The 27,629-nt window shown below is 51.1% G+C and overlaps 2 protein-coding genes across 6 annotated transcripts in view; one reads left to right on the top strand and one right to left on the bottom strand.

Annotated features, from left to right (window-relative positions):
• The first annotated feature begins 63 nt into the window (after positions 1–63).
• CDH16 (cadherin 16) lies at positions 64–9,917 on the top strand. 2 transcript variants are annotated; one of them, XM_025045242.1, is made up of 19 exons: positions 64–180; positions 597–743; positions 1,183–1,240; positions 1,529–1,612; positions 2,038–2,193; positions 2,263–2,401; positions 2,746–2,904; positions 3,730–3,926; positions 4,568–4,690; positions 4,889–5,039; positions 5,291–5,518; positions 5,613–5,689; positions 5,763–5,951; positions 6,054–6,295; positions 6,895–7,028; positions 7,799–8,041; positions 8,243–8,350; positions 8,664–8,780; positions 9,588–9,917. In XM_025045242.1, the coding sequence occupies exons 2-19, from the start codon at positions 682–684 to the stop codon at positions 9,683–9,685; spliced, it is 2,565 nt and encodes an 854-aa protein (XP_024901010.1). In that variant the 5' UTR covers positions 64–180; positions 597–681; the 3' UTR covers positions 9,686–9,917. The 2 variants fall into 2 exon arrangements, with proteins under 2 accessions (XP_024901010.1, XP_006909922.2); XM_006909860.3 differs by having other exon boundaries at positions 64–190.
• A 12,526-nt stretch (positions 9,918–22,443) lies between these two features.
• PDP2 (pyruvate dehyrogenase phosphatase catalytic subunit 2) overlaps positions 22,444–27,629 on the bottom strand; it is a 6,989-nt gene continuing 1,803 nt past the window's right edge. For 3 of the 4 annotated variants that reach the window (XM_015587807.2, XM_006909735.3, XM_015587808.2), the window contains exon 2: positions 22,444–27,370. In XM_015587807.2, coding sequence (XP_015443293.1) covers positions 25,699–27,315 — 1,617 coding nt within the window. In that variant the 5' untranslated portion in view covers positions 27,316–27,370 and the 3' untranslated portion in view covers positions 22,444–25,698. The remainder of the gene's footprint in view (positions 27,371–27,629) is intronic. The other variant, XR_003045733.1, reaches the window with a different exon arrangement.

The raw sequence follows: 27,629 nt of genomic DNA, 5'->3' as shown, positions 1-27,629 counted from the left end.
GACCAGGCCTGCTGCAGTGGGCCCAGTGGTGTTTTCTACTCCTGAGCAAGAGTGGCTAGACCGCCTACCTGCTCAAGTGTCTGCCCTGCCGTACTCCACCCCGCCCTACCCGGCCTGGCCAGTGCTCCTTGGAGAAAGAGCTCTTTTGCCTAGCTGCTGGACCAAGGGAGCCAGTCTTAGGTACCAGCAGGTGAGGGCCTGGGAGTTGGGGGTGGGGGATGGGCAGGGCTGAGGTGGGGTGTGTCTTGGGGAAAGAGAAACACTGCCCTGTCCTCCAGTTGTCCAGGGAAGATTGGAGTGGTTGTCCGTGTTCTGTGTGCCCAGCTCCATGCTGAGTGCTGGAAAATGCCAAGATGAGGGCAGGTCCCCTGCCCTGAGGGGACTCTGAATCTGCAGGATGGCAGTGGAAGGAAGAACAGTCCTGGAGACCCTGAACCGAGAATCCTCTGTTCCAGGAGAAATGTGCCTGCGGTTAATCTTCTGCGACCTTGGTCAGGCCCTGTCCTTTAGGACTTGCTTGCAACATGAGGGAACTACAGGAAGTGACCCTCAGAGTCATCAGCGTCTTTCTAGCTTCAAACTTTTGTGATTTTCAGGGCTGCTGGGAAATTACCACTTTGAGATCCGCGAACTGGGGAGGCTAAGGTGGGAAGGAGACAAAGATCTAAAGGTGAAACTCCCATGATGATCTTTGTGGGGACAAGAACCAAGAAGCAGCAGGGTGACTGCAGCCGGGGGCCTTGGTGAGTGGGCCTGGTAGAGCAGCTACATGCTACCCTGCAAGCAATGGGGTGCCATAGATCTTTGTAAGGGGAGGAGGAGGAGGCCAGTCTATCATGAGGTCTCTCTGGCTGTATGTTTAGAATAAGCTGAAGCAAGGGAAAGGGTAGGAATGGGTGGTGGCAGCGTCCAAGTGGGTAGGAGAGGGAGGGGCACCTCCGAGAGTTGCTGGGGCAGCATAGAAGGACAGGGGATAAGAGGCCAGGCTGCCTGCCTCACAGTGACTAAATAGGAGGAAGTCTAGTCAAAGAAGGAGGGACACTTACATGCTGTGGGGCTTGGAGAAGCCAAAGCCTGGGGCTGAGTGGGGATGAGGGGAGGAATATTTTCTAAGGGGAGGGTGATGGAAGGGACCCCCCTGCCCACTGATCTGGGCTGGATCCTTACTGCCATGTCCCTCAGGCGTGTCCTGACCATGGTCCCTGCCTGGCTGTGGCTGCTTTGCCTCTACTTCCCCCAGGTGAGCTGGGCCCTGCTCTCTTCCTTTAGGTCCTGGCTTTGGGGGTTGACAACCTTGTCCCCGACTCCACCTGGACCAGTTACACTGACCATGGATGGTAGTAGTTGAGGGAGGGAATCGGAGCTGGCTATAGGCCTATTGTGGGATCATGAAGTCAAAGGCCCAAGGGCGAACAGGCCATGGTATGGCCAGGCCCAGGGAAGGGGTAGAAATTTCCCTCCCTGTCAGGTCCCCAGCAGCCATGGCAGGAAGATAGAGCCTGGTGACAAGGTGAGAACCCTCCTACAGGCTTTCCCTGAGGCCCAGCCCACAGAGCTATATGTGGAAGTCCCGGAAAACTATGGTGGAAATTTTCCTTTGTACCTGACCAAGGTGAGCTTGAATGTTAGATGGGTTGCCCTCTCCCCAAGTTCTGTTTCCTCTGCCTTCAGCATTTCCTTCTCTTCTTGTTCGGCTCACATTTAACCTCTGCCCTCCAGAGAATATGCGATATAGTGTGCATGACTGGAAAGATTTTAATCCCCTAAGAAAGTAGAACTTTAAGTTAAAAAAAAATGAAGTATTGGGGGACGAGTTTCAGACTTTAGGAAGAAGGGTGGGGAGTATTAGGGGGCATCAGGTGCAAGGGAAAGAGCTCTGGCTTTGAATCTCAGTCCTGTTACTACTTGTATGACCTCAGGCAAGTGCTAGCCCCCTCTGAGCCTCAACTTTCTCACATATAAAATAGGGCCATTGGGTGGAGAGGCCATCCCCCAGGCCTGGCCCCTACTCCCCTCATGTCTATCCCTCACTTCTAGCTGCCTCTGCCCCGTGGGGAAGCTGAGGGCCAGATTGTGCTGTCAGGAAATTTAGGCATGGCAGCTAAGGGCCCCTTTGCTGTGGATCAAGAGTCTGGCTTCCTGCTGGTGACCAAGCCCCTGGACCGAGAGGAACAAGCAGAGTACCAGCTACAGGTAGGGCTGGGTCAGGTGCAGGGGAGAGCAGTGAAGTCAGGGCAGGGCACTGACTACCTTTCCATGCAGGTCACCCTGGAGACTGAGGATGGACGTGTCTTGTGGGGCCCACAGCCTGTGCTTGTGCATGTGAAGGATGAGAATGACCAGGTGCCCCATTTCTCCCAGGCTATCTACAGAATTCAGCTGAGCCAGGGCACCAGGCCTGGTGAGTGCCAAGGGTGGCCAGCTCACAGCAAGGTCAGGTGGGCACTGACAGGAGAACAAAAAGTAAAAAGATGGCCAGAGAGTCAGGATAGGGACAGGGCAGCCAGAGTCCAAGCTGCTGCCTCCCATTTTTGTCCCATCGGTACCCCACTGAAGGTCTTCAGGTGAGTCTCATCCATGCTGGCCTCAGTTTGCTCATCTGCAAAGTGGGGTAAAAAGCCATGGCTCACCTTGAGTCCTGATATAATGGCGGATATGGAAGGAAGGACCAGGGAGAGATAGGGAGGCATGGCAGACTCTCCCACCCTCCCTAATCCTTAAGCTTGTCCTCTTCATACACACTAGGCATTCCCTTCCTCTTCCTTGAGGCTTCGGACAGGGATGAGCCAGGCACAGCCAACTCAGATCTTCGATTCCACATCCTGAACCAGGCCCCAGCTAAGCCTTCCCCAGACATGTTCCAGTTGGAGCCTCAGCTGGGGGCTCTAGCCCTCAGCCTCAAGGGTGAGCCTGAGCTGGGTGTGATGGGGGGGAGGGTCAGGGAAAGCTGGGGAAGATGGTAATAGAAGAATGGGTTAGAGCTTGAAAAATAAAAGAGGAAAGAACATTCTAGGCGGAGAGAGTAGCAAGACAAAAGGCCATGCATGAACCATGCATGGAGGTAGGACAATGCATGGAGAGTTAAGAAAGCCTGTGGATGGAGGCTCTCAGCCCTGCACTCTGGAAAGCCAGGCCTAAGGAACAAAGATAGGAGAGATCTGAGGGTTTATAGCCTAGGACATTGCTGGGAGACCTTTCGACTGACAGCAAGAAAGACCTGGACCTGGGATTTCAGATCAGAGCCATGGGCTGGGAATAGAAAGAAAAGTCAGTTAGACACCCACCCAGCCAACCAACCATTCACTCATCTACCACCCAACCACATATGCAGTCAGTCTATCCAAACATCCATCCAAACACATCCAAATCCCCATCCGTTTTACTGCTTCCCAAACCCACATCCACCCACCTAGTCAACCATCCATTCATCCAACCAGTCATCTACTCATCTACCCATCCACCCATGTACTCCTCCCCACATCCTGGTGATCCACTCAACCAGTTCATCAATCATTCATTGTGTGAATAGATGTGAAAGTGACTTTGCAAACTATCAAGTCCCAGTTGGATGCTCACAATAGCGTTATAAGTCCTTCTCATGACTTGGCCAAGGGAATATCCCGAACACCTGCCATATGCTTGGCTTTGTGTTTAGTATCTTGTTGAAAAAGATGCTCTGAACCCCTTCTCCCTAGCACCCTACTCATCTGAGCCCCCTGCCCCTTCTAGGGAGCACGAGCCTAGATCAGGCCCTGGAGGGATCCTACCAGCTGTTGGTACAGGTCAAGGATATGGGTGACCAGGCCTCAGGCCACCAGGCCACAGCCACCATAGATGTCTCTGTAGTAGAGAGCACTTGGGTGCCCCTAGATCCTGTCCACCTGGCAGAGAATCTCAAAGTTCTGTACCCACACCATATTGCTCAGGTGAGTAAGTGGCTGTCAGCAGCTGAAGTAGCCCCATGGATGGTACAGCTGAGCCTGAGTCTCATGGGGATTTGGAGGGTGGGTCTGGGGCCCAGCTTGATTTCTCATCTTCGTCTACCTGTGCTCCTCCCTCCACTGTCCGCATCAGTTTTCATCATGTAGTAGGACATTCAAAGCCCTGGGACCAGGCCCACAGCCCTTCACCTGCTATTCTCTGACAGGCACGGCTCTGTGCTCTGACCTCCTGAACTTGCCCCAGGCTTCCTCAGGGACAACAGCTGCCACTTTCCTGCTGCCATGGGGATTGTCACCCAGGCCAGGAATGTCTCAGGCCTCTTCTAGGAATGCCCTGGGGTCAGGCCCAGCCTGAGAGGGCAGAAAATCAAACAACCTTGTCATTCAGGCACTTTGGGTAGGGCCCAGGCTTGGATCATGGCAAGGCCACCATGGAACTGCTACAACCACAAGTGCTCCAAACAGAAGGACCCTACCTGGACTCCAAGGAGGATAGCAACTTGCCTTGGGTCACATAGTAATTGGGGCCCAGGCTCCTCATCTGGGAACAGTTGGGCAATAAGGACTGACACAGACTGTTCCTGCTTCTTGTCCTGGGGTGCCCCCATTCTGCGTCCCTCTCCCAGGTACACTGGAGTGGGGGGAATGTACATTATCACCTGGAGAGCCAGCCCCCCGGACCCTTTGATGTGGATGCAGAGGGGAAACTCTATGTGACCAGAGAGCTGGACCGAGAAGCCTGGGCTGAGGTGAGGTGAGGGGGAAGCCAGGAGGGCAGACTAAGGGGTGCTTGGTCACTGTCTGGTTGGCTTCTGGGGGTGTCACATCCCCCACAGGCACTGAGGCAGTGAAAGAGCACCCAGAAGATCTGGAGCTGGCCACCCAGACCCGGGCCAGGCTGAAGCTGCCCTTGGCCTTCATTTGAAGCCTCCCATTGCCCACTATAGTACCTGCTCCAGGTGCGGGCTCAGAATACCCGTGGTGAGGACTACACAGAACCTCTGGAGCTGCAGGTGGTGGTAATGGATGAGAATGACAACGTGCCCGTTTGCCCCCCACGTGGTACCCCAATCAGCATCCCTGAGTTCAGCCTCCCAGGTGGGCTATGGTCTTTGTCAGGAGCTGGGGGAAGGGTGAAGTCCTTATGAACAATCCCATCTTGTTCTTTGGGTTGGGGCCAGCCTCACTGTCCCTCCACAGCGTGCGCGTGCACGCGCGCGCGCGCGCACACACACACACACACACACAGACACACAAGCTCAGATTCAGTCCAGCACAAAAGAGGAGTGGGTGACATAAGGCCTCCAGGCTGGGCCCTGCTCTCACCTAAGTGAGTGCTGTCTTTGCAGGCACCAAGGTAACTAATCTGCTGGCAGAGGACATGGATGCCCCTGGTTCCCCCAATTCTCACGTTGTATACCAGCTACTGAGCCCTGAGCCTGAGGAGGGGACAGAGAGGAGTGCCTTCAAGCTAGACTCCACCTCTGGCAGTGTGACACTGGGGGCTCTCCCGCTCCACGCTGGCCAGAATATCTTGCTTCAAGTGCTGGCTGTTGACCTAGGAGGAGCAGAGGGTGGTAAGTGCCCTGATGGTGACCCTGATGACGACTCAGGCTCCTTGTCCCCTCTGTTTCTATCCTGGCCTCCTCAACATGCTCTCCCCTGCCTCAGGCTTCAGCAGCACATGTGAGGTCTCTGTCACGATCACGGACATCAATGACCATGCTCCAGAGTTCACCACTTCCCAGGTAAGCAGGAGGAGAAAAAGAGACCTTGGGAAGGTACTGATGGGAGACTCACGGCCCCTCCACATATCTCCAGATTGGTCCCATAAGCCTCCCCGAGGACACAGAGCCTGGAACTTTGGTGGCCACACTTGTGGCCACTGATGCTGACCTTGAGCCTGCCTTCCGCCTCATGGACTTTGCCATTGAGGCAGGGGATGTGGATGGGACCTTTGGCCTAGCTTGGGAACCAGATTCTGGTCATGTCCAACTGCGACTCCTCAAGGTAAGGGGCCAGGAGTGGTTAAGGGGTATACACACCCACACATGCATATACAAGTGTGCCATGCCCTGGCACACACAGTGACCCAGGCCCCACTGGTTCCAGAACCTCAGTTATGAGGCAGCTCCAAGTCACATGCTGCTGGTGGTTGTGCGGAGCGTAGCAGAGCTGGTGGGGCCAGGCCCAGGCCCTGGAGCCACAGCCACGGTGACTCTGCTGGTGGAGAGGGTGACGCCACCCCCTAAGTTGGACCAAGAGAGCTATGAAGCCAATGTCCCAGTCAGCACCCCAGCCGGCTCCCTCCTGCTGACCATCCAGCCCTCAGACCCCATGAGCAGTCCCCTCAGGTGAGCCAAAAGCCCAGCCCCTTACCTGAGCTGGATCTCCCCTGCTCCCCAGGGATAATTCCAAGGCCTCAGAGGTGACTCACATTATCTATGGTCTGGAATATTCCTCAGACTGTGGCTCATGACAAGGTTGTGACTCCTGGGGTGGGGGTGGCGGATATCAGGGCTGAACGAGCTGGATAGGACAGGGAGAGGGGCGTTTGGACCCTACGAGAGCTCAGATAATGCCTCCTCATATTATCTGGACCAGGACCTCCTCCAGCCGCCCCCCATCCAGACTTTAGCTTAGACAAGGCTGTTCCCAGGCTCTGGCCCCATCCTGGCCCCTTTGTGGGATGACCTGGGACTAGTGAAGTTGAACCAAGCCCCCCAGACTCTGAGAATCCCTTCCCCATCCACAGCATCCTTGGGTCAAGCCTTGGCCCTCAACAAGTCCCTGAAGCTGGGTAGAGAGACTAGGCAACCTGGGCACTGCTGCTACCTCTAAGTCACAGAGGGGATGTGGAACGTGAGCAGGTCACAAGGCCCTGGATATCTCTGGGCAAGACCCGATATATGGTACCAGTGCCTCCCCACCCTCCATCTTCTTTGGGCCTCAGGTTCTCCCTGGTTAATGACTCAGAGGGCTGGCTCTGCATCAAAGAGGTCTCTGGGGAGGTGCACACTGCCCGGCCTCTGCGGGGCGCCCAGCCTGGGGACATGTACACAGTGCTTGTGGAGGCCCGGGATGCAGGTATGGCCAGGCAGCAATGGGGGCCTCTGGGAGGGAGACAAACCTCAGACAGACAGATGGAAAGGCAAGACCAAGCTGCCTCCCCGGGGCCCTTGCTGACATCAACTCTACCCCAGTTAGGAGGGAGGGATGAGGGGCTGGGTCCAGTGTCCCTCTCTGAGAATGCCTGGTCTTCCCCTCAGACCACCCTCGTGGCTAGACACCGCCCCTTAGCCCCAGAGGGCCTCTCAGGGTGTCGGCTTTAGACACAGGCTGACAGCAGAGGGTAAAGGGCTGGGCGGGTGTGCCAGGAGGTGAGCCTGAATGGGACACTGAGGTCAGGTGTGGACGACTCCAAACACCACTTTGACAGGATAAAGAGCTGGCCCAGGGGTGGGTATGTCAGGGAGGCAAGTTTTAGCTCTGAATTAAGCTGTCCAGGGGTGAGCTCTACAGTCAGGGCACATCCACATTGTTGGGTCCTGGTACCAGCAGTGGGACTGGTGGGGGGTGGGGATGTCAGTGAGGGCTAGCCTGGCATCCAGAAAGGCACAGAAAGGCATGGCAGTTATTTGGATAGTGAAAGGGGTGAAGGGCATTGTGAGGAATAGACTGGCATGGGGACAACGATGGGGATGGAGAGGAGTGGGTAGAGTGGAGGGAGCGGGTATGGCAGGGGAATCAAATAGGGTAAGACTGATGGGCCGTGGGGAAAGGGACCAGCCTAAGGACTCTGGACTCACCCCACCCCCACAAGGGCCCAGAAGGGCTCAGCACTGCCTCCTCTGCAGACGAGCCAACACTGAGCACGTCTGTGACCGTCGTGATCCACTTCCTGAAGTCCCCTTCTGCCCCGCTCCCAACTCTGGCCCCTGTGCCCACTCGACACCTCTGTACACCTCGCCAGAACCATGGCGTGGTTGTCAGTGGACCCAGTGAGGACTTTGACCAGGCTGGCGGTCACAGTTCCTACAGCTTTGCCCTTGGTCCCAACCCTACTGTGCAGCGGGATTGGCGCCTCCAGGCTCTCAATGGTGTGTGGTGGGGGAAAGGGGAGGGGCTATGACCCAGGCAGGAGTGGGGGGTGGAGGGTGGTGGGGAATGGTGGGGGTGGGGGGATGGCGCTTGGAAGTGAGATGTCTTTCCACCGTGGGGATGGGGCTGGATCTAGGGAGAGCAGCCCCAAGAAGCCTGTCCAGGCTAGTGACTCTGATCACTGCTTATGGTGCCAACAGGTTCCCATGCCTACCTCGCCCTGGCCCTGCACTGGGTGGAGCCACGTGAACATGTAGTCCCCGTAGTTGTCAGCCGTAATGGCCAGATGTGGCAGCTCCCGGTCCGAGGTGAGGCCAGGGCTTCTGTGTGGCCTTACAGAGAAGGATGCAGGGTGAGGGGCTGGGTACACACACATGCATGCAGGCTCCCATGGACAGCAAATGCCTGTGCACACCTGCACATTTTTGGCTGGACACACAGACTCATGTTTATGCAGGCACACACACTGAGGAGCATGGCACCCCTCCCCACACATGAATACATACATGTGCATGAACGTACACATACATACATACCGGCCAACTGAGCCCGGCTTGGGGCTTTGAGCAACTGGGGAGCCCTTCCCCTCCACCCTTCTCTTCCACCCCTGACTGTCCCCAGTGATCGTGTGCCGCTGCAATGTGGAGAGAGAGTGCATGCGCAAGGTGGGCCGCATGAAGGGCATGCCCACGAAGCTGTCAGCGTTGGGCATCCTTATGAGCACCCTGATGGCAATAGGTAATGGAAGTTGGGCTCCTTTGTGAGGGAGGGTGACAGCATGGGTGGAGACACAGCCTCCAGATAAACAGTGCCCCTGTTCCCATGATGCCCTCCAGGCTGGAGAAGAAACCTCCCACTCCCCACCCCAGCCAACTCCCATAGTCACTATACTCTTGCCTCCTGTTAGCATATTCTTCCTTGTCATCATGATAACGGCGTTAATGTTATATTATTACACAATGATTCTGTGACAGGCTCTGTGCCAAGCATAAGATTATCATACTGAATCAGCCCCACAACCCTGTGATGTAGGTCCCGGCATGACATCATTTTCCAGAAGAGGTCCCTGATGCTCAGAGAGGTTAAGTGGCTTGTAGATGGTTACACAGCCAGCGTGTGGCAGAGCCCAGGTCTTTCTAGCTTAAGTCCTTTAATCTAAGTCTCCCTCTCCATTCCCCTTTTATCTTTAGCTCCCCACTAAATTTTTTCCTGGCCAGTTTTCTTGGCTGGTTCTAGCATAATGCTACAATGTCCCTTTCTCTCAGAGGTCCATGGGAACAAGTCACTGGCTCCCAGATGACCCCCTCCCAAACTGTTCCCCAGAGGAGGGGACCTTGGAGGCAGGGTTCTGGGGTAGCCTCAGTGTGCCTGGCAGGAGGGCTTCCAGGTACCAGAAGCACAGAGTCCCACCAGCCCAGCCTTGGGGATGCTGTCTGGGAAACGCTGCTTCCTTATTAAACCAATATCAATAGCAGGAAGTCTCTAGCGGTGGACCAGTTCCACAGCTCCTTCTGAGGACTGACCCATCCCTCTTGGGCCCCTCAGGCATCTTCCTCATCCTCATATTCACCCACTTGACCCTGTCGAGGAAGAAGGACCTTGATCAGCCAGTGGACAGTGTGCCCCTGAAGGCAGAGGTTTGAATGATCCAGGCAGCCTCCACTGGGAGTTTGGCCTCTGGCTCCATCTGAATCCACTGGGAGAGGGCCCAGCACTGCAGCTCCATTGGGCCAGGACAGAAGAGAAGCACTTTCAACTGCCCTGGGGTGGAGGCAACACCACAAGACTTGTCTGAACGCTGACTTCATGAGCTGCCCACAAGAGCACTCCAAATAGCTCATGTTTGTCCAATAATAAAGCCTCAGAGAGCTGGGCATGGGCCCAAAAGGACTGCTGTGCCTGTGCCCAAGTGTCCATGGGCATGTGCGTGTTTCCTGTGTCCACCTGCCCCTTCATTTCTTCCCCATCTCCTGCTGCACAGAAGGGTCTGGGGGCTTGAGGGACAAGCCTGAGTCCCCTGTAGGGAACGTCATAGGGGCATCATATGTGTTCTTGGTGAGACCTCAAGGCTAGAGCAGGGTGGGTCATTTCCATGGGGACTTGGAGACTACTGGCTACAGACCCTGGATGAGTCAACTCTGTCCAGGTAATTGTTGAGGAAGGTGTCTTTGAGAGTGTCATTTTTGTGTTTTTCTGTATATCATCTTTGCTGCGGGAGGGCACCTTGTGAGTTCATGTCTTGTGCTCATGAGTGAGCACACTCGTGTTTCTGTACATGAGTCACCTGCACACAGGGATGGGTAGAGGTCCCTTAGTCTCAGGAGGGGTCTGGGCAGGAATCGTGAGGACCCCAAGGGGCTGTAACAGGAGAAGTAAAGCTGGAAATGGGTCCTTTTGCCTCCATGCCAGCCCCAAGACACCTTTGGGTTTCACACACAGGGTGGTGAGTGCATAGTGAGTCCGCAGAAAGTCAGAGAAGGGGGAATCATTCAGATGGAAACCCCCGTGGCTGCTCCTGCCTCAGGTGAACCCCAGTCACTGGCCCAAAATTAAACCACAGCCCTGGTGCCTGCTGAGCCCTGACTGAACCTCCAGACTGACCTCTAATCCCTGACCCTTGACTGACTCCAGACGCATGCTGATTCTCCATGACCCCATCCCAAGGGTCTCTGGGGAGCCAGGATGGGACTTGCTGTCCCAGGCACCCTCAGCTGATGAGAGTAAATCACAGGGAGGGGAGAAAAACAACCTCAGTGAGGCCCAGGCCCTATTTTTAGGAGATAATTGCTTCACTCCTGGCAGATTCTGTGGGATGGGGACCAAGAGAGATGGGGCTGGAATCCTGGTTGGCCTGGGGAAGGCTGGGAAACTCAGCCAGGATCCCCAAACCAGGGAGGGTCTCTGAGGCTGATCCCATCCTGGGCCCTGGCCCCAAAACTGGAGGCTTTGCTGACTACTGTGGTTCAAGCAGAGCTTCTTGACCATCTCCCAGGTTCATCTGTTTGACCTGCATCCATTCAGAAGTCTTCGGGGTACAAAGCTCTTCAAAGGCAGCATCTCATCTAATCTTCCCATCAATCTGTAAGGGCGGGATTATTGGCCCCATGTTCCAGTGGAGGATCAGAGAGGTTAAGGGCTGCAACTAGGAGTCTTGGAAGCAGGACACAAGGTGGGTCTGTCTGGTCAAGATTCGAGTAACCGCTCTAGAAGTGTCCACAGCCTTCAGCTGGTCTCAGCTCCCACAAGATCTCCCAGAAGGGCCTTAGAGATCATCCCAGCCAACTCCTTATAAAGTTGAGAAAATGAATTGCAAAGAGTTGGAGGGATCTTCCCAAGTTCATCCAGCCAGTGGAATGTAGCACCTGAGCTGGGACTCTGAAATCACCTGCTTTCCAGGTCCTCGTTCTGGATGGATAGATAGGTAGATAGGTGGATAAGTGGTTGAATGAGTGTGTTGGTGCATGGATGGCTGGGTAGTTGGGTGGATGGGTGGATGGGTGGGTGGGTGGATAAGTGGATAGATACATGAGTTAGTGAGCAGGTGGGTGGGGCAGCAACAAAGGAAAAAGTCGATGACAGGGTACCAGGGCAAATCAAAGCATCTGCTTCAGTTTGAGGGCCTTTTTTGGGGGAGGCCTTCAAACCCCAGGCCATTCTCTGATTGTGTCAGTGCTGAGGCTGACCACAAGGTCCACAATCTCCAATGAAACAGGCTCAGTTTCCCTGAGCATCTTAGGAGCCTCCTCTGCGATCTTCCTGCCATCTGTAGAGGAAAGTAAGAGTCAGAGAGGGGTGTGGCTTCTCCTGGGTCACAGAGGGAGAGAAACATGAAGATAGCACTGGTTTGTGGGCTTGGTGGTAGGACCGCAAGTGCTTGTGGAGAGTCACATTAATGAGGCCCTCTGCAGGCAGGCAGGGCCTAGACCCTGCTAGGGCAAAAGGTAGGTGGTAACTGGCAGCTCAGTGTAGGTAGAAGAACATGTAATTCATGCTCTGCCTAATCCTTGCTGTGTGTTCTCAGGTGAGTCAATTCACCTTTCTGAGCTTAGGTTTACTTGTTGATAAAATGGGCCTCACTTAAATGGAGTTATTGGGAGGACTACATGAGCTAATCCCTCAAAACACATTTAGTACAGAACATGAGGTCCAGACTTTTGGGAGTGAGTGTGGAGAGGGGCCCCAACTCCAGCCACCACGTAGCCTTGCTGGGTGACCCTCTTTGGGTGATGTTAAGGGGTCTTACAGCATTTGGACTGGTCTGGAGCTGAAGGAAGTGTCAGAGTCCACCCCTGTGGGGAACTTATGCTCCCTCTCTCCCAGGCCCCTTTCAGAGGCACAGGGCCAGATCAAAGGGACCCGGCACTGAGGATCAGGAGGCGGGCTTGGAAAGAATGTAAACATGAGGATATTTTTAAATTTTTTCCAGCTCCAGTGATTAGGGCTCTTGAAGGGAGAGGCCCAGAGGTCAGTCTGGCCCTCACTCACAAAGAAGGAAACAATCTTGAGACCCCGACCCCACACACACCCACCACACCCACTTATACCCATCCCACACCTCTGGCCTGGGCCTCAGGGCAGAGATTCATCCTCTTATCTCACCTCTAGACCTCCTGCTGCTGCAGGATAGCATGTTCCTAAGGAGAGGGCCTCAGAAATATGAGAGGACCCAAAGGATTACAGGGGTGTGGGAGCCCACCTGGCAGGGCTAATGTTGACAGACTGAGCTAGGAGACTTCTTGGGGGGCCTGTCCCTCCATCAGGTGTGTGTATGTGTGTGCGTGCATGTGTGTGTGCATACACATGCACATGTGTGTCTGTGTAAGTGTATGTTAAGTCTGGTCTGCCTGGTGCCTATGTCACAATGTGTAAGAATGCCAGGAACTCACCTCAGCCCCTCTCTTCCTCCCCTTCCCTAGCATCTCATAAGCCTCCTTGGGTTAGAGTGGGACATGGGGGGAGACAAGCAGTAAGCTTGAGGGTCAAGGGGAAGAGAACAGGAGGAAGATGAGGAGAGCGAGGGGGCTGGAAGAGGAGGGGCGAGGAGGCTGGGGGAGGGGCCTGGGTCTGGTCTGACCCACGCAGTGAGTCAGGCTGTCAAAGCTACAGGGGCCACTGACGCAGGAACTGGGGGACTCAGCTCCTTTGATTACCCCCCAGGTGTCGCAGTGACTCAAGAACTTGGACACAAGACTCCCTAGATCTTGCTTCGGATGTCACAATGACGTTCACTCCAGGTTCCATGACAACAGCCTCTTCCCTCAGAGTAATGCGGCTACCCTTGCACGCTTCTGCAACACAATGGAGCACACCCACAGGAGTGTCACAGGGAGCCTCAGAGAGGGGACTCAGCCACAATATGCCCTCCACCCTGTGATCATATCTCAGGAACTCCCACGCGTTTACCCCATCCACATACCCACTGACCAGGATGTCAAAAGGTCAGAGTTTGCAGAGGTATTCAGTAGCCCGGCCAGGCTGCGGTTACCAGGACAATGAGGAGCCCTAGCACCAGGAGAGGCCTTGCTGACTGTTTCCCATGCTGCATAGGGCTGCTGTGCCACCTTTCCCCACTTATGAGCCCACAGAGGGACAGTCTCCAGCTTCAGGTCACACAGATTCTCAGTGGAGGTCAGGGCTCTAGTCCCACACTAGGATCGACATGGCAGTGTGCTCTCCTCCAGGTCCCCTCCCCCAAGGCAGCAGTGGCAGAAGATGAAGCTTGGTGCTTTATTATAAGGCATTGCAGGGCTTCAGGCCCAGGACAGTGGGGGAGCCAGATGGGGCTGGAAACGGATGGGGAGCGGGACCTGGAGATCTGTTCTCAATCTGAAGGCCCAAGCTGCCTGCCTGAAGACATTGTTGTATTGTTGCTATGTGTACGCCCACTCATTGGGCTGTTGCTATTCTTACCCACTTGGTGGTGGCAGGGTCAGAGATAGTGGCTGGGGAGGAGGGAGTCATGAGCACCAGCCCCTTATCTGACACATTCCCTGGAAACTTGGCAGGGGCTGCAAGGCTCTGGAGGCCTGAGCAGGGGGGCAGTAAGGTGGTCACAGCGACAGGGTGGGGGGATGGGCTCACCTGGGACAAGGCCCTGCACCAGCTACCTCTCCTTCAGCCAGGCAAGGTCCCATTAGAGCTGGCCTGGGGTTTTCAGTGGGATTTCTTTTCATGTGGTCATCAAGACCCTCGAGTCACCCTCGGCTTCCTACATAGGCCAACCCAGAATGTACCATCTTCGAGTTTTCGATGCCCTAGAAGACAATGTGTTGGTTTCTCCAGTGAGGCAATAGGCAAGGGCTGCCTCCATGGGGAGAGCACTGTACTGTGAGCCACAGAAGCCCAGGCTGGCCACTGTCCTGCCTAATTCCAAGCTGTGTGACCTTGGGCAAGTTGCTTCTCCTCTCTGAGCTTCAGTTTCCTCATTCTTTTTTGGGGCTGTTGCAAGGGTAACAAAGTTCAACAGTTGGGAAAGGGAACAGCTAAGGGTTGTAAGTATGTGTGTGTGCGTGTGTGTGTGTGTGTGTGTGTGTGTGCGCGCGCGCACGCTCATGCACATGTGCTCATGTGTGTGTGTGTGTGCGCGCGCGCGCACGCTCATGCACATGTGCTCCGGGGTTGGGGTCCAGGATGGGGAGAGGGAGGCACATGGGTCCCCCACCTTGGAGACTCCCGCCCCATGGATTTTCCATTGGCACGTCGACACCCTCTCCCCGAAAATAGGCCCTAAGAGCTGTGTGCGACAGAGCCCAGACTGAGGGAACTTTTTTTAGTTGCCCTTTGATTGTCAGCTCTCAAACGGCCTCTATTTCAAGCTCCAACGCCTAGAGGAAGAGGGCCAAATGGGGGCTGGGGTGAGCTCAGTGGGTCTGGCTGGCTCCCCAAAGGCATCCCCAAGGGGGCCAGCCATGCCCTCTTACACTCAACGCTAAAGGCAGGGAGGACACAGCATCCCCTGTATATTGGGCCTGAGAGTCCATCTAACTCCAGGGAAGCTGCGGACCTGGCAAAAACCATCCTCATTTATAGAGCTCACCCCATAGGCCTCTGGCCGCGGAGACAGGAAGGAGCACACTGTGGGGATTAATTAAGATAATATAAGCAAAACTCTTACTTAGCACAGGGGCTGGCTCATAATTGGCTCTGGAAAAATGAGAATAGCTACATTATTATTGTCATTACAGTTATAGCCATTCTTGTTTTTGAGGTTATAGTAACATTTTTATCAGGTTTCCATCCAGTCTTTTTTTAATGTATTTATCTTATATTCTGAGTACAGGTCACAATATTCCTCCCCACCACGCACCTGGTTTCAGCAGAAAGGGGCCCCTTCAAGACTCTTAGGGTGCTCCTTTATGTACATCTGGGTCCAACCCTCAGGGATCACCCCTCTATAAATGGCTTTTGGGGTCCATGACCCTTGAGATTGTATTTGCTCTTTCAGAGTGTCTGTGGTATGCCCATAGCTTCTGTCATCTCCTCAAATACTATTAAGTGCTACCCCATAGGATTCCAGGCCCTAGATTCTCAAAGCTGAGTTCTAGATGCTGGATCCCCAGATGGCTGCTGAACTTGGTCTAGAACCCTCTAGCTGGGACCTAAGGAAATGGACTGTTTCCAAAGCTAGATGTGAGAAAGAATTTTCTGGCCGTTCAGTTGGGTAAGATTTAGCAATGGATCATAAAGATAAATGAAGATGCTCTTGGCTTTCTGGTCAGAGTGTTAGGGTTTAGGGGAAGAGTGTGGGCTGCCAAGAATTGGGGATGGGGTAGAAAGCCAGGTTCTGGGAAGTGGCGAGGCAGGGAGAGAAAGGGAGAGTGGCTGAGCCAGGCCTCCCCCTTCTCGTCTGGCGCCATTTCCTAGCAGGACCACAAGGTCAGTTGGGGTTAGGGGTAGGTCACATGTTCCACCTTCGCCCCAAGTGGTTACTGCACAAGGTGAGACTTCCTTCTTACCCGAAGAACAAAAATAGGTCCCAGGTGGCTAATGATCTGTGCCCAGAACCACCAGGGTTATTCTGAGAGTGGCAGGCACCAGGCCAGGACAGGCTCAGTCAAGTAGGACTGAGCTGGAAGTGGCATCCTCAGTCTGAGGGCTCGCCCCGCTCTTTTGAGAGTCCTGAATGGGGTGGGCCACATGCAGGCCAACCCTCAATGGGTAGGCCTTGAATCCTGATTCAGCTATATGACCTTGGGCACAAGCTTTCTTCTCAAACGTTGGGCACCTTGATCCCTGCCTCCCAAGGTGTGTTGAGAGAATTCTGTGAAGCTGACAGTGCTCAACGGATGTGTGAATCTCTACTTTGGCCCTCCCAAAGTGTAGGCCCAGGGGTTCAGAGAAAGCAAGGTCCTTGCCTGAGTAGCCCAGCTGCCAAAAGGCCCCCTCCCTGCCAATCTGAAGGAGCCAGAGTCAAGTACAAAAGCACATTTCTGGAAAGGCTTGTGGGGATTTTCCAGGAACAACTCCATCCAGCTGGAGAATTCCATTCTCGGCTGCGCTGCTCAGGGTCAGGCTCAGGAGGGGATGTTCCGGCTCGTTCCGGTTCTGCCCAGATCCTGCTTCTCGCCTGCAAAGTCCAGGTCAGGGTGCCCACACCACATTCTCTTGCTGTTTGCTGTGGAGTGTGGGGAGCCTGAAGTTCTGAGGTCTTCCTCAAGGCCCTGGCACAAAACAGTGCTGGACACACCGTTGGTCCTCTCCTGACCCCCATCCCTTCTAGGGATCCTCCTTTTCCTTCATCTACCATGTCCTAGCATTTTTCCTGGAGCCAGCCCTTGCTCTCAAGATCACTCCAATAAACATGAACAAGCCAATATGATGGACACTGACTTGGGGAGAGATGGCACCTGACCCAGCTCAGGGGTGAGGGCTGACAAAAGCAGCTGGAGTGGGGAAGGGTAGCCAGGCCGGGACAACTGCCTGGGCAAAAGCCCAGAGGATAGGGACACACTGTGACATTTCCGAGAGGCTGGAGCACAGATTTGAGGGTGTCTGATGGGTACTGAGGTCAAGGGTGGTAGTTGAAATGAACTCAGTTATTTGCTGAGCTAGAATTAGACCCCTTTCCCCTGCCAGCCCAGGCCTCTTGCCTCCACAGCAACTCCCATCAGGGTTTCTCCCGGGTTCGTTAGGGTCCCAATTGGGCCCGGGGAACCCCAGACCTACTCTGCCATTTTATCTCAACTTCAGCCTGGCACCTGTACCCTATACAGTTTCCTGTACCCTATACAGTTTCGGCCACCATCTCCACCCCTGGGGAGCTGGAACAAGGCCACCCTCCACCCTGCAGGCCGGCACCAAGATTTATAACCCAGTACAGAAGTCTCTGAGAGCCACATGGGTGGAAAAAGTTACCCAGTTCTAAATCTGCCAGCCTTTGGGTGATCTCATCCCCTTCCCAATATAGTTGTGGTCCCCTCCCCCACCGGCTGGCCCCCTGACCAATGGGGTAAGTCACGAGGGAGCTGATGGAGGGGTGTGCGTGAGGGCTGGGGGAAGGGTTTCAACTTGGGGTCACAGTGTACATTCTGTTTTGTAATCTAATTTCCCACTCCATCTCCTCATTTACAAGTATTTACATTTAGCAGCTTCCTGTCAAATAATACAGATCTTCTTCTGTCACTTTCTTTTTCACTATTCCTTGTAAAGTCCACCAGGATGGATACACCAGAATCTGTCTAGTATGTAGAAGAAGGACATGTCAGTAGTGTCCAGTTTCTCTTTCTTAACAAACACAAGTGCCATGACCATTTTTGTTCAAATCCCCTTGTGAAGTTGCCTGACCCTCCCTCCCCCTCTCTCCCTCCTTCTCCTTCGCTTTTCCTCTCTCTCCCTCTCCTCCTCCCACTCCTTTCTCTCTGTCTCTGTCTCTCTCTCTTTCTCTCTGTCTCTCTCTTTCTTAGAGAAATTCCGACAGATGCTGGGAAGGAGAGCAAGCCTCACTGTTTGGTGAGTTCTGGACTCTTCCCCCAAGCCAGAATTGCTAGGCCCAGGGCAGGGAGAGGGATCAGAGACTAGTCCAAGTTCACAGGGTCAGAGGACCAGAGCAGGTCGTTGTCTGCTGGTCCCTCCTTCCTGCTCAAGACCACCACTGCCCCCTTAGCTTCCACATGTTCTTGTCCTCCCAAAGCACAAGCACAGGGCCCAGCCTCAGGGTTGGACCACCCGTAGTCTACCAAATTTACATCTTGCCAAGTGTTCCCTCAGCTTTTGCTAGAATGCTTCCATGGACCGACCAACAGCTCACACTTTCCTTCCAGGCTTTTGGAGAGCATAGAGAGCATGTTTTTGTTTTGGTTTGTTTTTTAATTAAATGAATAGCTATTTGACAGAATTGCATGATGGCTCAGCAATCCCATGACAGCTAATAGGCAGCTTTGGAGTCAGACACCAGGGTCCGAAACTCAACTCTGCTTTTATTTGGGCACATTATTTAACGTCTCCAGGCTCAGTTTCACCATCTGTAAAATGTGTTCATAATAATTGCCTTATACGGTTGTGACATTTATTATGGGGGAGTGGCTCATGTGGTTATAGAGACCGAGAAGTCTCACAGTCTGCTGTCTGCAAGCTGGAAGCCCAAGGAAACCAGCGGTGTGGTTCCAGTCCAAATATGAAGGCCTAAGAACCAAAGAGCCAAAGGTGTAAGTCCCAGTTAGAGTCCAAAGTCCTGAGAACCAGGAGCACCAGCTGTCCTAAGGCAGGATGTCCCAGCTCAACAGAGAGAAAATTTTCTCTTCCTTCTGCTTTTCTGTTCTGTTCTATCCCTCAGTGGATTAGACGATGCCCATCTACCTCTTTACTCAGTCTACTGATTCAAATGCTAATCTCTTCCAGAAATACCTTCAAAGCTCTACCCAGAAATAACGTTTACCAGCTCTCTGGGCATCCCTTAACCCAGTCAAGTTGACACATAAAATTAACTGTCACAACCCTCTATCAGATTCACCAATTATCAAGACTTCGCTGCACATTAACTTTGTCAATCTCCAGTGTCACTTTGCTGTGTTCAATTGGTTAGAAACAAGTTGCTAAAGCCAGCCCAGTTTCGGGAGGAGGGGAATTAGACCCCACCACTTGATGTGAAGAGCATTTGTGGTCATCCTCAAAACTACTACAAGGAGCAAAAGGTGGAGGGTTCCAGGTTCCATCCCCAGGGTGACCAGGGGGGCCAGCCCAACTCTTGAAAGAGGTGACTCCAGCTTGTAAGGGGAAGACAAGACATCTTTTTCTTTTTTAACACTTCTCTGTATGGCAGTAGTGAATATACGCTTGGAGGAGGAGAGGAGGCTGGGGAGACCAGCCTGGGGATGATTCTGAGCTTTTTCCCCAGGGTGATGGGGAACCATGGAGGGGTTCAGAGAAGACTGACATGGTCAGATTTGAGTCTGACCAAGATGACTCTGACTGCTGTATGCTGGGTGCGGTTGACTGGAGGGGAAACCTGTTTTGGGGTGGGGGAGGATAAAGATGGTTTGGACCATTCTTGGGGCTGGAACAGAAGGGAATGGACCCCAGAGCTGCTGGGAGGGTGGCTGCAGGGAGTGGAGGAGGATGGGAGTGGAAAGGGCTCAGAGGTGTGGGGCAGTCCACAGAGGGGAACACCCACCATGGGGGAGACTGGTAAAAGTGACAGCCATTCGCCCACCACCTGTAGCTCACCCTGGGACCCAAGCAGCCTCTTCCCCACAAGGCAGGGCTGAGTAACCACGGGACAGTGTCCTCCCCCAACCCCGCACTTATTCCAGCCCCAGTGATGTTCAGGGTCTGGTGAGGCTTCCCGAAGGGTGTTCCAGGCTGCAGTCTCAGGGAGACCCTGCTCCGCCTCGGGGTGAGCCTCAGGGCCTCATCTCAGGAACACATTCTTGCTATTCCACCTGCTTCTGATGCCAACGTGGCCAAATAGCGACACCTAGAGGCAGCCTCCTGCCTCATGTTGCTTCACCACAGAATCCCACAGCCAAGGGCCTGTGCCAGCCCAGGACTCCCCATTGGTGCTCTCATCATGCCATCCTCAGGATTTAGTGACAAAGCCGCCAAGCAGAGCTCAGAAGAGGCCCAGCTCCTCCATCTCTCCATGCCAAATAACAGTGCGGGGTCAGCAAAGCCTCTGGGACCCCAAGTGAACCCATGGATACTCTCCCCTCCCAAGCCAAGAAACTTGTCAGCTTGTCCCCCACCCACTGCATTGCTTTGTTTCAGAGGGTCATCCCAGCAGCTCAGGCAGCCTTTTCTTACAGAGCTGATTCCTCATTTCTGCTTCACCATCCAGGCCTGCCCTGTGTCCTGAGTCCCACGTGAGAATACACAGTGGCTTTCGCCTTTCTTTTGTGATTTTTTTTTGGCAAATGATTCATTTCCACCCACCCGCACCCATGGTCTTCTCTGGTACTGGCCATTCCTCTCCCTCTCTCTTTTCTTCCTCCCCACCACACATGGTTTCCCTCCTACTTCTCTGACCTCTCTCTCTTTCTTTTGCTAGTTCTTCTTCATCTGCTCCTCCCTTAACCATCCATCCATCCATCCACCCCTCCATCCACTTGTCCTGCCCATCCTTCCTCACTCATTCTACTATCAATAGGACAGGGATGGGGGTGTGGAGGAGAAAAACAAGGACAAATGCCCAACAATACCTGGTCATAATGCTGTGGGGAAAGTGGGAGGATTGAAGTAGGACTTTCTGCATTGCCTTCACCCCTCTCCAGGCTGATGAAGAGCAAGTCACACCACAGTCCTCTGAGGTTGTTGCATGGCCTTACTCACTTCTCCATCCCTCAAGACCACCTGAGGGGCTCCTCCTTGCCCTCCCAGACACTTTTGGCTAGCTCCCTCTCAGCCTTCACTGCAACTCTCATTCCTATGTCCACGATGCCCCAGGAGCCTGTTCCCAGACCTGCTGGTCTGAACCGCCTCTGTGCTTTTTTTCCCTGGACTGGCCCCTTCCCATCCTTATTGTGCCCAGTGTCATGGGCCTCTCAGCCCCAGGTGGATGGGGCCATCCTTGGTTAGCTCTGCACACCTGACCCCAGGGATGGGCAAATGAGGGCTTTCCAGAATCCTGGAAAGGCAGGGATATTTAAGATCTGCGATAAAGCTGGCTTTGGAAAGTCAGTCCCTCTACAGACCACTTTTCCACGTGTCAGGCCTATTTACTCGCCGCCAGCAAAGGTCAGAACTGGAACTCTGGCCACCTCACTCCCTGCCTGTTCCTCCCAGCAAGTGATTTCTCATGTGGAGCAGGTCAGGTAAGGGGCCAATGGAGCAAAGACACTTTGACCCATAAAAATCCTGTAAAGATTCACCCATCCCAGAGGGAGCCATTTGGAGCATCTGTCATGCACGGTTCACAGGATCGTCAACTTGGGAAATACTTAAGGGCATTTAAGGGCATCGAGCAAAGTTAAATAAAAACTCTACAGGAGAAAGGAACAGTATGAGCTTTCTCCCTCTAGTTAAAGAATGCGAAGAGCTTAATTTTTAAAATTTAATTGTTTTCCCTTTTTATCATGTTCCAAAATGATGAAATATTGGAATGTATATGTCAAATATATCTAGCTTCTTTTTAGCACCATCTACTTCTCTTCCTCATCCCAAATTACCTGGGGCCAAAATTGGGTAATAAGAGATGTTTCATAAATTACTATACCTTTCTGAAAGCTCAGTATTAGGATAAGTGCATGGGCTGTAAACTTAGCTCAAATCAGGTTGTCAAGGGCAAGTTTCTAAACCTGTAGGCCTGTTTTATCATGACAAAAAGAAGGCAATAGGTCCTCTAGTCAACCTTATCAGACTTCAGACGCTCCCTTTCCACCTTTCCCTCCTCCAAATCTGCTCAAGGCCCAACTTACCCTAGTCCACACTAAGTGTTAATGACTGATGTTAATGACATTAATAATTAATAATAATGTATTTGCATTTTAAGAAGCATCCATTGGAGCAGTCCTTATGAACTGTACCACTCCAGCGGCAATGAGACCTAGTACAGTCAGTGGGGGTAGGAAGAAATGGAGTCTTTAACTCTATGGAGGTGGCTGCCTAGACCTCTCCCCAAAGCTGGCTCTTCATTTAAGATTAACATAAATTTAAGATTTAACAAGCTCAGTTAAATAATATGAAATCCCAGCAGACAGGCTTTGGCACTGAGTGTGGAAATCCTCACGACAAAAGCCTTTACTTCCTTCCTTTTCCTTTTTTTTAGGTCTCTGCACACATGGTTAACACTAAATGAGGACTTCCTGTGTGGTCAGCAGCCACAAAACATTTGCAGAGAACACTTCTCTTTTGGGTGGACTCTTGAACAGACTAAAATCTTCCATGGCCAGATAAAGGTAATGAAACAAAGACTGGTCTCACTGGTACCCTGAGGACCTAAAAAAAGAATATTCAAACCAAAGAAACCAAATTTCATTTGCCTCTTTTATTTATAAGTTTTACTTAAATATCGCTAATGGTTAGAAAATCAGTGTTAAATATGAATGTTGGTATACAGCTTTAAATACAAATGTCAGTAAATATTAAAGAACATAGTTAATAATTTTTCCAAGTAAATGCTTGATAAGAAATATTTTCCAGGAGGCAGGTTAAATATTAGGTGCCTGAGGCATTAAGGGACAGAGCCTCAGCCTGTTCAGGAGATGGTGGCACAGCAGTCCAAATGTGTTTTCCACTCAGTAATGCACATGGCAGCACACATGACAAGTGCTACCACCAGCATTCATTCCCCAGCTCTAAAGCTACACTGGGGCTCTTACCGTCATGGGAAACAGTCACATTCAGAGACAAATGAACCACTTTAAGATAGATAAAAGTAAGGTGGCTCAGTTCCAGGACATTCTGGCTTAACCTGGGAAGTTAAGGCTTTCCAAAAATTGTCAGACGAACATGGGGCATCAGGGGCTGATGGACAAAAGAGTCAAGACAGACCCATCCTGAACACATTTTCTTGGTCCCTACAATTATTCTCTTCCTTAACTCAAGTTTGAGCTGTTTATATTTCACTTATGTATAAAAGGTGCCAGCTCAATTGTGTCTAATCTGAACTTTACTCAGTATGCCCAACACTAGAGATCTTTTAGGCCAATCATACCTCTGGGAGAAATGTTTATATATAGTAACATACCTCAAAGTTTACATTTTCATTATAATAAATTAGCTTTAATGTTACAATTAACATCTCAGAAAACTGAATATCTAAGTAACTTGACTTAGCATACTAATTTGAATTTAGAATACCATCTTCTCTATCCATTTTGACTAATCCCCAGAATCAGCAGGGCTGTATTTTACTTATATATAAAATACCTAAATTAGGATAATATCATCAAAGTTTCTTATTTATAATAATAAATATGCAATTTAAAGCATCAAAGCATACTTTTGAATAAAGTTACAACTAAAATATTAACAGTTCAATCTCATGTTTTAGTTCATTTTAGAAGTGTCAAAATTGAAATCTTTACATAAAAGGAATGATAAATGCTTTTGATAAATGACAAATGATAAAAGACTTGACAAGTACCACCAAGCCCCTCTCAAATCCCAGTGCCCTAAAGTAGTAGCCCACCAGGAAGGCCTGTGACAGCAGAACTGTGGTCAGAGAGACACACACCGGGGTTTAACCAGAAGGAGGCACCCCTTGGAGCATTCACGGAAAGAACTGACAAAGTCCACAGTGGAAGAAGGCAGACAATAAACTGGCCTTTCTTCTCTCTCAATACATCGATTAGAAAGCAGGAAATCTATTAAGCAGAGAAACAGCTGGAAAGTCTGTATTCTCTCAGATATCCTACAAGTTACTGAATCAGATACATTTATGACCATGCTGGCTCTAAAACAGGATTCACTATAATCCAGGTAAATGCTCCGCGGGTGTGCCAGGGTTAAGCGGGCATAAGGAACAAAGGTTGTCAGACAAGCAGTCTTTGGCTCTAGCAACAAACCTTCATAAGAGCAGAATGGTAGTATTTCACATTTTATTTCGGAAATAAGATCTAAGAGATTTGAAGGAATATTAATGGTTTCAGAATATTAGGACCAAGACTAAGCATTCAAAAGAGAATTTCTTAGATGAAGCCATACCGCTAACCAGTTGCACTGGAAAATGTACAGGGAAATGTCCTCAGGCTAGAAGTATCCCAATACACTTGAATAAATGTCACTGAGACATGAAGAAAAATGAGGAAGTTTGTCAAATCTAGTTATTTGCTTTTCTTTCAGTGGATGGCACCAGAGTGTGAGATGAGAAAGATCTGTGAATATAGAACAGGAAAATAAAAATGTCAGTTTTGTGGGATTATACTGTGTTTCCATTTAAGGACACATTTTTTGTTGTTTAAATGACATAGGAATTCGTGGGAATATAAAACTCATCCCCCCAAAAAAGATTCACATGAATTAATTTTCTAAAAAGCACAAAGACTGTGCAGCTGATGGAAGCCGTTACAGGTTACATTTATTTTTGCCCCAACTCCTATGCTAAATATGGTCTAGTTCCTAACAAGTAGCAATGGTCATTTATCCCACATTCTAGGGGCAAGAGTTCCATCTGATGAATCTCATTCCTTCCTCCTCCCCACTGCCTCTCAAGATGCACATAGGAAGCCTTGATTAGTGACTGTTCTAAAGTCTTCTCCAGATTAAGGCTAAATTTTAAGTCCACAATCCACTGCATAAGCCAGTCCTACCTAAACATCTGACACAAGGAGATCACATTTTTCCTTCCCTACAACCATCTGAAGAAAAAGCATTCTTTCCAGGTAGTCAGCAGCAGGATGAGAGTTCAGCATAGCAAAGGTAGGAATTAATAAAAGAATTGTTGAGAGGTGTAATTAGAAAGGTTAAGTGCTATGACTAAACCTCTAAAGGCTAAGCACTGGAGGAAATGATAAATGTAGGAAAGGCCAGGAGTTAAGGCTTAAACAGTAGTTACCTCCTAGTATGGCTTGAAGGTTCAGGGGGTTAATAAGAAACAGTGCTGCACAAGTAAATTCCGTTGGTCCAGAGGCCTAGCCCCTCTCACTCTCAGCTGAAGACAAAGATGAGTCATTCCAAGCATGCTGACAGCAGGCCTGTTTGCAAGTTTGAGGACTCAGTTTTTTTAAAAAGCTAAAACAGAACTAGAATTCAGCATTATAAAATGTTTTCAGAAGTATAATCACAAAAAAGGTTAGACTGTTGCATAGAAAAGTGTTCTGTAATATCCTTTATAAACCCAAGTCTTGGTAAATAAAAAACAGATAACACCTTCCTTCATAGTCTAAAAGTCCATGATTGTGATTGAGAAGAATGATCAAGTTTGCAGATTTTGAGCAAGACCCCAGAAGATCCTGAAGTCCTTCATGTGCTTAGAATCATGATTAAATTTATCCTATGAAGGCTCAGGCTGACACGGTTTAACAACAGTGTCTTCATAAAAGGATTTGACCTACATGAGCTCAAGCCAATTCTATGGTCTCTACTCTCTGTCCTCTCTGCATAGAAGAGGTGACCGAAACACACAGGGATGTGAAATCACTGCTATTGTTTTTAAACTTAGGTTGTTCTTTTTTTTTCTTATATTAGTCTATTATTAAGCAACCTATATCTGCCTGTCCTTTTAACAGTAAGGTTTGAATAGCCAGTTTAAGAGTAAGGAAAATGTCTTAGATGAGCATTTAAGTTACTCTTGGAAATAGGATGGGAGATTCTTAACACTCTTGTAATATGCATCAATTGAGTCTGAGTTAAAATATACCACAGTGACAGTGATATCATCCCTGTACATCCTCGCCAAGTCCTCTGGCAACGTCAGCATTGCTGTCAGCCGCTCCGGCTCCATCTCGCCATACTCATTGCTCCCTATGGCATATCTGATCAGACGTGTGGCGGCATTTCGGTCAGGAGAGTGGAGACCCTGGGCTTTCCTCTGCAGGAGCAGGCTCTGCATGAGTCCCAGGTTGGCAGGTCTCTGGGCCAGGTCTGGCTTATACCGATCTGCTTCATTCAGGTGCTCCATCACCAGCCTCACCACATTGTCATTGTCCAGCACATCCCATAAGCCGTCTGAGGCCAGCACAAGGAACTTATCCTGGGGCCTCAGCCTATGGTATGTGACCTCGGGCTTAGCAGTCAGGTAGGGTGGAGTGTAGTAGTGGGAGGGAGTGAACTGGTAAATGTTGAGGGCCTCGGTGTCAAAGCCCCTCTTCAGGACACTGCGCTGTAGCTCTTTACTCCACTTCAGCTGGACATCCCCAAACGCCCTGCAGGGCATGAGGACGCCCAGTAGCCTGTCGTCCATGATGATCGTCTTGTCTTCTGACTCAGGATGTTCCCTTTTCAGCCGTGACAGCTCAGCCTGGTTCCGGGCATTATGGTCATGGGTGAGGGGCAGACAAGACCACACGCCATTATCCTCCTGGACACCAAGGATGGCCCGGCAGTCACCAGCGTTTGCCACATGCAAATGAATTCCATCAATATGGGCCATGCAAGCTGTTGCCCCAGAGAAAGCAACCTGGAGTGAAAGGTTTTTTGTCATCTCGTCTTCTAGAGGGGCCTGGATTTCCAGCGAGATGTCAGAATCCAGTCTCTGGAAGGAGTACATTAATGCTTCCTTAATGTTCAGTCCCATTTCCATGTGCAGGTCAAGTAGCTCCTGCCAGTAGACCCGGAGGTGATCAAGGTGGACTGATGTGACATCCTTGTAGATACTGTCCCCGGGGTGCTTGAGCCACTGCAGTATGGGCAGCATGGGCTTCATGTTTTCCATGGCTTTCTCCATCTGCTCCAAGGTCTGCTGAGACATTAGTGACACAGCCACATAGTAGAAGAGCCTCTCGCTCACTGCTTGAGCGCATGCATGGCCACCATGTCCATCAAAGATGCCAAACAACAGCCCGTTGGTCTGCAGGCAGGAGGCTACACCTCGCCGGTCCTCCACTGGGGAATTGGCAGCCAGCTGGTTGCTCTCAAACCGCAACACCGAATTTGGGACTCTACTGAGCTTAAGAATCTTGTGGGCTGACTCGCCGGCTCGCAGCACTTCATTTACCTGCTCAGGGCTGAGTTGTAAGTGGAAATCATCTTCCTCTGTCCATGTGTGTCTGTAGGCTTTCGGCAGAGCAAAGCTGCCATGTGGGGGATTGTTTTTTAGGGTGGTTGGTATCCAGGAAAAGAGCTTCCACTCTGATTTATTCCTACTTGAGGCACACCTTGAATACAAACGTCCACTTCCTTGTAATGTGGCAATACTGTTCCTTGCAGAATTTAAGATCCAGTAGGACACAGTACTTGACATTCTGAAACTATACCAGCAAAATGTGTTTCTTGAGCAAGGGATTTTTTTTTAAAACCTGAAAATTAAAGAGTTTAAGAAAGTTTCAAATGTAATACCTTAATAATGACTTCTGAAAACATTTAATTTGCTACTATCCTGAACAAAAGTGATTTAAGGTAAACTGTTTAAAAGACTTGACTAAACTCAAAATACCAAAGCAAGTCTCTCTACCACCCGTGGTAACACAAAAACACATTCCAGAAAATGTGGAAAACAGGGATTTTAGATGCTCTCTGCTCTTACAGAGCCACTGAGGGTTCTCATTTCACTCTTTC

Source organism: Pteropus alecto, unplaced genomic scaffold (genome assembly GCF_000325575.1).
Source record: "Pteropus alecto unplaced genomic scaffold, ASM32557v1 scaffold42, whole genome shotgun sequence".
In the NCBI taxonomy this organism is placed as follows: Eukaryota; Metazoa; Chordata; class Mammalia; order Chiroptera; family Pteropodidae; genus Pteropus; species Pteropus alecto.
The sequence above is the reverse complement of the archived record's forward strand: the minus strand, read 5'-3'. Positions and strand labels throughout refer to the sequence as shown.

Coding starts and splice junctions, on each gene's coding strand:
- CDH16 (XM_025045242.1), top strand. CDS start 682: ATGATGATCTTTGTGGGGACAAGAACCAAGAAGCAGCAGGGTGACTGC. Junction 1,613..2,037: donor TTCCTTTGTACCTGACCAAG/GTGAGCTTGAAT, acceptor CCTCACTTCTAG/CTGCCTCTGCCCCGTGGGGA. Junction 8,351..8,663: donor GTGGCAGCTCCCGGTCCGAG/GTGAGGCCAGGG, acceptor GACTGTCCCCAG/TGATCGTGTGCCGCTGCAAT.